Source organism: Phaenicophaeus curvirostris, chromosome 21, assembly GCF_032191515.1.
Source record: "Phaenicophaeus curvirostris isolate KB17595 chromosome 21, BPBGC_Pcur_1.0, whole genome shotgun sequence".
NCBI classification, from domain to species: Eukaryota; Metazoa; Chordata; class Aves; order Cuculiformes; family Cuculidae; genus Phaenicophaeus; species Phaenicophaeus curvirostris.
The window spans coordinates 100,789-112,841 of record NC_091412.1 but is presented as its reverse complement, the minus strand read 5'-3'; the positions used below and the strand labels follow the sequence as shown (position 1 = coordinate 112,841).

Sequence of the window (12,053 nt, the reverse complement as noted above, 5' to 3'; positions counted from 1 at the left end):
CGGGGGGGAAGGTGTTTGTGTCGATCGATCGCCCCCGGGGGCTTGAAGTTTGGCCCCAGAGCCGCCGGCTCCATGTCCCCAACGGTGTGAAATCCAGGTGTCCCGGTCATATTGTCACAGGAGGATTTAGCAGAAAGGGTGTTTCAATTAGAAATCCTCCAGGGCTTCGTTCACAATAATTTAATGCGTCTCTGGGGTTTCACTGTCTTCACGTGAAAAGAGAATTTCCAATAAAATGCACAGGAACAGACAGAGATTTCCCTAAACTTTTAGTAACATTTTTCATAATGTGTGCTAGGAATATAATAGTTTACAAATTCTGTATTTGAACCCATTAAACAGTGTAAACTCTTAGTGCTTTTATTTGTGAGCAGAAGGACTGTTCACTCCTACACAGAACCGTGTCGTATTTGTGGACAATGAGAGAAATTCCTTAGGGAAAGGAATATTCTGGAATAAAAGAATTAGTTATGGTAATTCATGGTTGTTTGGTGAATAACAGAACAGTGAAGTGCGAATAATGAAGTAGAAAGTGCAGTCCTTGTTCAGAAATTTGATCAAACAGAAGGTTCTTAAGGACCAGAAATGTTTATGGGGTTCTTGGTTTCATTTGGGTTTCATGAAGGTCCAAGGAAAATCATTCTTTGCCTTCAAATCTTTTCTGCAAATGTTGAAGAAGCTTTGGGAGTGGGAGACTAATATAAACGCTTTTGTACCCCTAAATCCTACCTGAATTACAATGTTCAATCACAAGGGGGCAGTTCTGCTTCACAGGTCACTTCTTTACTCTCATTTGCTGTTGATCCAGCCTCAAAAAATGTCACCGTGTGTCTCCTGGCTCGGTTCGTCCTTTTTTCCTAATGAATAAGCGTTCTTCACATATCTGAATGAGGACATCTTAATATATTTACTCTACTTCGATCCCGTAGACTTATAGTGCAAGACTGTTAATAAAAGTGAGGTTACAGAGCTTCTTCATGTTCTTTTCTTTTAGCTGCAATGCGCGCTGTGAACTTTCATCAAAGTGATTTATATCAAAAATTACTAAAGTTGTTCCTATTGGTGTTTTTAAATTTTGGCTACAAGCAAATTATCTGTTTATCTTATCTGAATTTTGATATTTTTATATTATCATTATTTAAAACTGATACTGTTGGAAATTTTTAACAGGATCTAAGTTACAGGTATACAACTACCTCCTGAGGATCATTTCATGCTTACCTCGACTTCCTACTGGGAACAGGGACACGGGTTACCAGCTGCTATTGCACGAGCTGTTCTAGGGTGTGTTTGCTCCTCTTCTCAATCCTTCTCAGTCGTTTATGAGTTAAAAATGTTGTGATAATTGTGTGGCTGCTCTGGCTTCTTCTTGGTTTGGGGTTAATTTGCTTCATTTCTCACACAGAAATTGGTTTTCCATAGCTTTCAGACCAAAGTTTTTCTTTTGGATTCGTCTGTGTCTGCATTTTGAGTGTAAGAGCCAAAATCAACAAAAGTTTCTTGGAGATACCCTACGGAATAACATGCGACTGGATCCTGTGCACCTCACTCAGGGGCAGAGAGCGCTGAAAAAGTGTAATGTTGTCATTTTAATTTTCTCCCCTAAAGTTGGCTTTGGACTGAAAAAACTCCTGTAGGAACATCAACAGGAGAGAGTGCAGCAGCTTTTGACCTTGTTCCTCCACCCCTTGTTGTCATTTCTCCTTTTCTGAGTGTGTATGGAGAGTAAATGCTTTAATTTATCTTCTCCAACCTGCATCATCTTACTACTTGATTTTCTCATGAGCAAAATGGCCAAACCATCCCTTTTGGTCTTTTGTGACTCCGGCTGATCCCATCTGATGCTTCACTTTGGCTGATTTCCATCATGAGCATCTTCAGTGTCTCTGATGCACGACTGTGATTTAAAAATAAATTGAATCGGCTTATTGAAGACTCGAATTTCACTCCTCCCTTTCCCTGGGCAGACTTGAAGATGCTCTGTCCCAGCGAACACCTAAAGGAGAATGAAAACTCCTACATTTTCCTCCTGCTGGTCACTGCTGGAAAATGGCAAATATCCTGAGCCCTTTTGAAGGTTTGTTCTTGCATCTCCCTGGTTTTGGTGACATCAATTTGCTAATTAACTTTTATTACAACAGTAAGAAATTACAATGATGTCTTGATTGCCTTACTTGATTTTCATACTGTATCTTTTTCTTATGCCCCTAACCCAGCTGTTTTTAATCGACAGTGTCATCTCCCATCCCCACTGAGGGCATCTATGGGCAAGATCTCAACTGGGAGGCAACTGGCGGGGAATTGGGGTTCTTGAGGCGCAATTGGTGGGTTAGGGGAGCATTTGGGGGGGCGAGGGGGCAATTAGTGGAGGAATTGGGGTTCCTGGGTGGAATCTGTGGGGGAATTGGGATTCTTGAGGGGCAACTGGGAGGCAATTGGGGAGCAACTGGAGTTCCTGGGGGGGGACATGGGGGGGAAAGGGGGACAACTGGGGCTCTTGAGAGGCAATTGGGGGGCAATTGCAGACAAGTGGCAGGGACAAGGGTGTTTGGGAGATGCTGGGGGGCAACTGGGGGGAAATTGGTGTTCCTGGAGGGAGTCTGGGGGGGCAATTGGGGTTCCTGGGGGGTAAGTGGGAGGCAAGAGGCAGGATTTGAGGTTCCTGGGGGGCAATTGGGCAGTGAGGGGGGCAATTGGGGGGTGAACAGGGGCATGGGGGGGCTGGGGCCAATTGCTGGGGTCAATTGCTGGGGTAGTTGGGGTACCTGGGGGGCAATTTGGGCTCCTGAAGGGGTTTTGGGGGGTAGTTTGGGTTCTTGAGGGGCAACTGGAGGGTGAGGGGGCAATTTTGGGGGGAACAAGGGTGTTTGGGGGGGCTGGGGGTCAATTAGGGGGGGAGTTCAGGTTCCGGGGGGGGGAATTGGGAGGGCAGTTGGGGTACTTGAGATGCAATTGTGGGACAAGGGGGGGGCAATTGTGGTTCCTGGGGGGCAACTGGTGAGTGAGGGGGCGATTTAGGGGGAGGAAAAGGCATTTTGGGAGGCTGGGAATTTGTGGGGGGGAGTTGGATTTCCTGAAGGGATTTGGGGAGGGGGAATTCGGGTTCCTGGAGACGATTTGGGGGGTGAGGTGGGCAATTGGGGGGGGAGGGGACAAGGGCATTTGGGGGGCTGGGGGGCAAAAGAGGGGGGGAAATGGGGTCCTTGGGGGAGGATCGGGGGGTTGGGGGCAAAAGGGAGGGGAAATGGGGGAGGAAATGGGTCTGGGGGAGGGGGAAATTAGGGGATTGGGGGGCAAAGAGGGGGGAGAGATGGGGTCCTAGGAGGGGAAATGGGGGGGTTGGGGGGCAAAACGGGGGGAATGTTGGAGAGTGGGTATACAATGGGTCCGGGGGAGTAATGGGGATGTTGGGGGGGAAAAGAGGGGGAAATAGGGGGCAAAATGGGTCCTGGGGGAGTTACTGTGGGGAAAATGGAGGGATTAGGGGTAAAAAGGCGGAGTAATGTGGGGGAAAATGGGTCCTGGGGGGAAATGGTGAGGGGGGAAAAGGGGGGTGAATTGGGGGGATTAGGGGGCAATGGGTAGGAAATGGGGGAGTTGGGGGGCAAAAGGGGGGTGAAATGAGGAGAAAATGGGTCCAGGAGGGTACTGGGGGGTGGGGGAATGGGTCCTGAGTGGGAAAAGGGGGGAATTGGGGAGCAAAAGGTGGAGGCAGGGGAGTGGGGTCTTGGTGGGGAAATGAGGTGGGTGGAGGGCAACAGCGGGGGAGATGAGGGGCAATGGGGGGGAAAAATGGGTCCTGGGGGGAGAAATGGAGGGTAATGGGGGAGTTAGGGGGGAACTGGGGGGGAAATGGGTTCTGGGGTGGGAAACGGTGGGGGGGTATTGGGGGGGGAAATGGTTCCGGGGGGGGGGAAAGGGGGGGATGAAGCGGGGGGAAAGGGTGGTTATTGGGAGCCCACTGGGGGGTCAAGGGGGGTAATTGTGGTCCCCAAGGGGGAGTTTGGGGTGGTCGGGGGGGGTAATTGGGGTCTGGAGGGGGCCAAGGGGGGATAAGTTTGGTCGAGGGGGAGTCAAAGCGGTTAATTGGGGTCTGGGGGGGATCCAGGGTGGGTAACTGGGGTCAAGGGGGCTAATTGTGTTCCCCATGGGGGGGTTGAGGGGTTCAATGGGGGTGGTTGGGGTCGAGGGGGGGGTTATTGGGGTTTGATGTGGGTCAAGGGGGGTTATTGAGGTCCCCATGGGAGGTCAAGGGGGGGTCTGTGGGGGCAATTGGGGTCATGGGGTGTAATTGGGGCTTGAAGGAGGTCAAGGGGGGTAATTGAGGTCCCCATGGGGGGTCAAGGGGTCGTCATTGGGGGTAATTGGGGTCACGGGGGGTAATTGGGGTCCCCATGGGGGGGTCAAAGGGGGTAACTGGGGTCTGAGGGGGGTCAAGGGGGGTAACTGCCTCACACCAAAGTTCATAGAATATAAAATTGCATTATAAACTAATAATCTGGTTTTATCTCCAAGTAATAACTAGATACAGAAAAGTGTTCAAGAATGTTATGTTATTAGTCCAAATGTGTGCGTTGACTTCAAGTTCTGACTATTTACATTTTTTATATAGAGAAATCTAATAGGCACATAGCAAAACTTTTTGTCTTTGTTTCAAGTTTGTCATTACGTTTCTTATTAATTGCAAATCATTAATTTGAAAATGGTATTTAAATATAAATGACGCATTGAAATAACCTATAATGGAGGCTGTTTGTTATTTGGCTTAGTGAAAAGGGATAACTAAAAACAAAAAAGGAAAAAAAAACATTGAATACATCGTCATTTCTTATATAGTTTTGTCTGTTTAATTTTAAAATGTAATGATTTTCATTGAAGTGATCAGTTAGAACTACTGATCACACCAGCTGAATGATGAAGCCATTTACTATTTGCTGACTTTCTGCTCAAAGGAAATATATATTATAATATTAATTCTCACAATACAAACTACTGTTCATTTACGGCATTATGAACCCAATGTCTGTAATTATGTTATTTATTATTAAGTAATGTTATCAATCCTGTATTTACTGCATATTCTCATTCACGCTTATGTGCAGAAATACCTATATGCAGGAAAAACAGGCTAGAAACATTGCTTTTCCTTCTATTTATAATATAAATAATACATAAACTCAAAAAACCTTGAGAACTTTAACAAATACCTTGATCTAATGAGATTAAAAAATATAACTTTAGCTATAATGCCACCATGCTTATATATGTATATAAAATATGTAATATATATGTCTCATATATATATATATATCTATCTCATGTCATGTATATTTACCATCTAATTGATGCCAAAGTATCTCTCTATGTAAGCAAGAAGACTGAAATATATATATAATATATATATAATGCTGTGTGGTTTTACAGTTAAATACTTAATTTATTAAAATTAAAAAAGAAAACAAACCATAAAAAACCTGGACAATAAAATGGTTTTTAGGCTAGGGTTTTTTTCCTTTCAAAATACTCAGTTCCGCATAAATGAGTTATGATGGGACAATCTGAATCTCTGAAAGAGGCAAATACACTTTTTTTTTTCCCCGCACATCACAGAAGAAATAAAATCGACGGACTTTTCTTTATTCGAAAAAGGGCATTTTTCTTCTTAATAATTTTGGTTGATAAAAATGGAATTAAACATAAGCCTTTCTAAATACATAGTGCAAGAAAATTGTATGCAAGATACTTGTTTTTTAATTAGTTCATACAAAAAAAATCTTACTTCTTATGTAATGGTACAATAGCAATTAATGGTTGCAGAGCTCTGGAACAAAGTTTTACCTATTTTTGTATCCTATTAACTAACAGGAGAGGCTGTAGATGAAAAATAAACTTTTTTTCAGGGACTAATGGAAGAAGAAATGGATCGTTGTCAAAGGTGATTGTCATGGCTTTGGATGAATTAACATTTTAATAATTGAGCCTGTTTTTAATTTTAAGGATTGTTTAAAAAGCTAACTGATTTCTTTTTATATATTTTCAGTAATAAACAGGACTTCTGTATGACTTGTGTGGTTTTCTCCCTCACTTTTTTCCGCTTGCTTGTTCTCTCTCCAGGTTTTCCTGATTTTTATCCAAACTCTTTAAACTGCACTTGGACAACTGAGGTGTCACCTGGCAAGGGTAAGAATCTAATGGGAATTGCATCTGCCTACATAATGTCTGTGTTTAAAAAATTGAAACACACAAACACAATAAAATCCCATTTATGTATTGAGTTAAATTAGTGCTTTCTGCCATTCTTCTGAGGAAGAATGATTTTGCAAAATAAATATCTTTGAATGCGGTGTTAAAATGTTGTGTTTATTCCGTGTTTATTCCGCAAAAGAAACATTCTTTAAATTATTAGCAGAACAAATGTCTTTTAGTCTCTTTTAGAAAAAATGGGGGGAAAAAGTAGAAGAGGAAAAATACATTAAAATAATAGTTAATTATTAAATAGCACAAAAGAATTGGTGAAAGCTGTCAGGATCCTGTTGGTTGCTCTTCTACATTATTAAGCATGAAGAAGCAGATTTGATCTGTTGATTAGTAACCTTAGATTTCAGATTTAAATCTGAATTTAAATTATATTATTTAGGCAATACATATAGTAAAGTAGCATTTGGATGCTATTATGTGAGATATATATATATATAACTATATATAGTATAATCATAGAATCATAGAATAACCAGGTTGGAAGAGACCCACCGGGTCATCGAGTCCAACCATTCCTATCAATATATATATATAACTATATATAACTATATATATATATATATAACTATATATTTAATATATAACTATATTGGAAGTTTCTGCTGTTTAAAATCTTCTTACAGACTGGGTTTTTGTTTAAAATTTATATGGCATTTTAAATGTGAATCGTACGAGAAGCCTTTCCATGAAGAATGTTATTCCCTACAGTAAATAATTGTATTTGAAAACCTAATGGAAATTCAAAATTGAAAAAACAGGCATGACTTGAATAAAAGATTGGTCCCAGAAAATATGAATCTGTATATATGGAAGACTGTTCACAAATCTTGTATCTGTGGGCACTTCCTCAAAGGTTAGAATAAAAGATAGAATTCTGTTGGACAAAAATGCAAAAAATAAAACCTGAATACAAAGTTTTAGCCAATTATTAATGTACATCTCCTGGTTTAATAGTAAGACTATGACAGAGGTTATAAATGAAGGAGACACAAAGGAACTCGAATAAAATCTGTACCATACAAATTTTGATTTTCAGAGTGCTGTATACAAATAGTTCTGAATTCCATCAGTTCTCTGAGGGGAGGGATTGATTTACAGCGAGCTAAACAAACGTCCACACTGCACATTTGGATTGGTTAAGCCCGAGTTCTTTCTGCAAGTTTTATTTTCTGCATGTTTTATTTTCTATGTGTCATGTTTGGATTCCGTGTGTGACTTTTTCTAAAACTCTTTCCATATACTGTAAGTTTTGCTTTCTGTGTCACCTCTTTATAAAGGAAGAGAAAAAAACTTCCCTTTTAATGCTTGTCTTTTCCCCTTTTTAATATTTTTAAAGGTGTCCAGCTGTTTTTTCACACCTTTCACCTTGAGAGCTCTCATGATTATTTGCTCATTACTGGAAATGCAAATTTTACTGCACAGCTTTGATTTATATCTGATTTTTCAATTTCTCATGAAGGCTTCAGCACCACATTTTCAGGCAAGAAATTCAATTCTGCTACATGTCTGGAAACTATTTTCAGATATTTTTAGTTGTAGATGGAAAAAACATTATGAAGAATCAGGGGGAAAAAGAGCAATATAGATTATATAGTCCTTACTGTGGCGAACAGATAGACAAGAATGTTTGTTATGACTCTTTTAAGGAAACTCAAGCATGTTTTTTGAAAATGTGGTCATATATCTTTTCATTCACCCTTTATTTGACTTTTTGTTACATTTTTCTTCATATGTAATTTGTTTTTTTTAGCTCATTTGACTTTTTGTTACATCTTTCATAGAATCATAGAATCATAGAATAACCAGGTTGGAAGAGACCCACCGGATGATCGAGTCCAACCATTCCTATCAAACACTAAACCATGCCCCCTAGCACCTCGTCCACCTGTGCATTAAACCCCTCCAGGGAAGGTGAATCAACCACCTCCCTGGGCAGCCTGTTCCAGTGCCCAATGACCCTTTCTGTGAAGAATTTTTTCCTAATGTCCAGCCTAAATCTCCCCTGGCAGAGCTTGAGGCCATTCCCTCTTGTCCTGTCCCCCGTCACTTTCTTCATATATAATTTAGGTTTTTTTAACTCTCTCACTTGTAAATCTGTTTGGGGGTTGAAATGAATCATGAGTTATGTACAAGGCTTATAAATAATTAAAGAAAATGATAAAATATTAAAACTTTTACAGTACAAGCTGATTGCAGCCCTAGAAAATAAGAAAATAAATGCAATGTCGGTGGGACACAATAGACAGCTAATTACCGTAGATATAGCCATAAAGACACACAGAAACAGGACTGAGTATCAGTAGAGGAGACAACTCTGAAATGCACATTTTCCAAGTGTTCCATACTGACACAATGCAACTGGGCTGGTTTTAAGGGTCCTTTTTCATATTGTGTTTTCATTCTTTTAACTCTTACCTGGCTTGTTTTGGTTTGGCTTGTTTTGCTTACATTTTAAAACCTGTAATACAGCATCGTGAACTACAATATTTAAACATAATGTCTTGTTGTTCAAAGTCAGCTCCAGGTCAGCGAATAGTTCTTTTCTGGGAAAAACCCTGGGGCTGGAAAAAATACCAAGTTTTATGAATCCAGTTTTGGTAGTCCTATTTTTACCCTTTTTGTTATCTTAAGAGACACTTTATGTAGATTAGTGTGAAAATTCGATTTGAAGTTATAAGTTTCCTTATAGTGAAGGTGGGAAGGAAATAAAAATAAGAGACCCCGCTCTACCAGTATAAATCAATAAGTATTGACTTTGTTGTTACACCTGTTCTTTTTAACAAGACTGAATTACACCATGAAATAAGCAAACCTTTGAGAATCCCCTACGGGATTAGAAAGTTACAGTCAAAAGAACAGCATTTTCTCCGTCTTTATTCACAAAATTGTTGATAATAAACACCTCCAGGCTTGTGTGGACACAGTGAATTAAACACTGCAAGACCATGGCCTGTGGTTTTTCTTTTAGATCAAAATGAATTGAGTAAGTGGGCAAAATACGAGGTCTGTATTGTCCCTCGGTCGATATTGATTAATTATTTCATTAATTAATTGATTAATGAAACATCTAGTTTTATTAAGTGCCCTTAGCTCTAACAGTGCTGGTTTGATTAATAGTTTTGCAAGCTTGCTCTCCAACACCTTCATGATTTTGTAAACTTCAATCATATCCCTTCTCAGCCTTCTCTTGTCCAAACTGAGTCTCTGAATAAACCCCTCAACAACTGCCCGTGTCTGTGATTTCTACAGCTCTGCTCTGTTCTTCCACACTTGCACAGACAGAAAACTCAAGAAATGGGCACTAAAAGGCAATAAACAGAGGCAAAGAAATGCCCACCGTTTTGTTTTTAAGCCTCATTCCTCTACAAACTCTCATATTTCAGGGCTAAATCATCTTTAGGACTAATTGTCAATTTTGTTTGTACACGTGTGAATTGATGTTTTCTCCTTCATACAAGGTCATGTATTTTTCTTCAGCAATTTATCAGAAGTCACTATTGCATTCCTTCTCCATTTTGTTTTTTAATTTTTTTTTTGCAGAGAAAGTAGCCTTTTAAATATCAGTTAGGAAAAAGGAAAATGTCTTATGGAATACAGCACCTAGTTTTTCAGCAAGAACGAGTTCACTCTCAACTGACATAACATAATCCTCCCCTCCCTTTTGGGAGAGCTGTGGGCTTCTGAAGTTTTCTTCCTTACCTATTTGTATCCTAAATATGAGCAAAATATGTTATAAGCCCCAGTTTTCTGTCTTGTGTCTGCACAGGGGAAAGTCCCAAGATGACCTTGCAGGCAACTTGCAAGGGGTGCACTAAGGATGCAGAATATTTATAAAACCTCTGCTGAAATGCAGGGCATTTTCCCACCTTACTCTGTTTTTAAAGAAAACAGGTACATACGTCGTTCCACATTGGGTGCAGGTGCCCAGCCTTCCACAGGGGGTGGCTGAGCCCCATAGCCAAGGTGGTGGTGCCTTGGGAAAAGGGGATTTGTAAAAGGGCAAAAAATGCTGTGCAAGAGTGTCTGAGAAAGAGGAGTGAAGGAAAGAAGCGTGAGGAAAGAATCTTGATAACGCCAAGGTCAACTCAACATGAATGTCTTATGGTGTATATAATATCGCTATTAGTTTGAGACAGGAGCACTAAGAATTCCGTGAGGACGTAATTAAGAGATTTTGGAATATATATAGGAAGGTGCATAAAAATGTCAGGAAGCTATACAGGAATTATCCTTCAAACTATAAAAGCTTTTAAAATACATTTCCCTTTGGGATGATTTTATGCCATTAAAATCTCTGCAATCAAAGAAAATTGAAAAGTTTATTTGTAAGTAATTTCTCTTTACTGTCCGAATGAGAAACTGGAATTGAAGAAAATCCAGCCAGCCTTTCCCTCTCCTTCAAGGGAGTGTCTGATTTTATATTCTCACAGCAGATGCAGATAAATTAGCACCATTACTACCTCAGGAATGATTGTAGCACTGTCCTCGTGCCTACATATTTTAATCCCAGCAGTAGAGCAAGCACTTCCCTTTCAGTTCATCAAAAATAACATTTGCAAGGGTGTTTCTGACCTCAGTAGGAATGTGAGGGGGAGTCAAAACTCATGTTTTCAAGGAGAATTCATGCAGGTTAATGACTGAGTAGCAGGCAAAGTTTTCTGCAGCTGTGGCAAAGTCTGAACTTGAATTAGCAGGGAAGAAATCTGAACTCAAGTAAAGAAATAGAAACAGAATCACCATTTTGAGGCATATGGCAAAACTGAGTACCTGGATTATCTGTTTATTTTAAACCTTATCCTTTCTCATCACTAACACTTCAGTTTCCCGATCTCCCTGCTGTAACTTCCAGTCGAAATTTCATAATTCTTTAAAGTGGCCACTTACAGTGAAATCTTTACAATGCAATCGCTGTGAATTTGTCACAGGTAAGAGGAAAACCAGGATGTTATTCCATGTCTTTCATCTATTTGGCCATATAGACCTTCTCTTTGTGGTCTTGACAGAGAAAATAGTAATCGTAACATGTGAATGTCAAATGTATCCTCCTAAATGAGTTAAAAATGTGTGATCTAATAGTGATAATGTCTAGATGAATGTGTTAAATGTGTTCTCTAATTGTCTAATTTTCTTTCCCAGGGGTGATTCAAGCTAGTTATCAGTTTAGTCCACGGAGATTCAATGCAACATTATTTCAATTACTAGACTAGACATGTACCCACTTACATCTGTAATGTTAGTAATAACTGGATAAGTGTCCCCAGTTAAAAATTATTAGGTTTTTTTGCATCTACTGTCATATGATACGTCTTATCTCATTTTTACTTCATCAAACAATGTTTTCATTTGTGTCTGGATTCATCTTGAGAGATGCAGTGTTAGAAAACTGTTGAAACAGGATGTCTAAGGAACAGTGTTAGTCATCGGCTGATTTTGGGGCTTTGTCTTTTCTATTTTAAGGTGAAGAAAAATCACATTTTTAACATAGTTGTGATACTTTATTAATGACTACTAAAAATAGATTATTCCATCCCTCAATCCAAGTAAATTTTCTCTGTGTTTTTGCATAATATGTGTGACCAGGATGTTATTAAACAATAAATCTTATGATGAACAAATGCTTATTTATTTTGTACAATGGATTACAGTTCTGATAAATAAAGTGTAATCAATCCATGAAAGATCTGTAGTTATGGCCTAGGACAATGGTAGAAGCCAGGAAGCATTTTTTCAGATGCTCTTAGCATAGCTTAAAGTCATATTTCTGCCTACACGTAGGCATTAAATACTTGTTACTG

At 39.8% G+C, this 12,053-nt stretch overlaps 1 protein-coding gene across 2 annotated transcripts in view; it reads left to right on the top strand.

Moving 5' to 3' along the window:
* LOC138729651 (ELAV-like protein 1) overlaps positions 1 to 5,917 on the top strand; it is a 49,809-nt gene extending 43,892 nt beyond the window's left edge. The window contains exons 3-4 of one of the 2 annotated variants that reach the window (XM_069874050.1): positions 1,968 to 2,077; positions 5,866 to 5,917. In XM_069874050.1, coding sequence (XP_069730151.1) covers positions 1,968 to 2,065 — 98 coding nt within the window. In that variant the 3' untranslated portion in view covers positions 2,066 to 2,077; positions 5,866 to 5,917. Of the gene's footprint in view, positions 1 to 1,967; positions 2,078 to 2,216; positions 2,286 to 5,865 lie in introns of those variants that run through there. The other variant, XM_069874051.1, reaches the window with a different exon arrangement.
* The last annotated feature ends 6,136 nt before the right edge of the window (positions 5,918 to 12,053 follow it).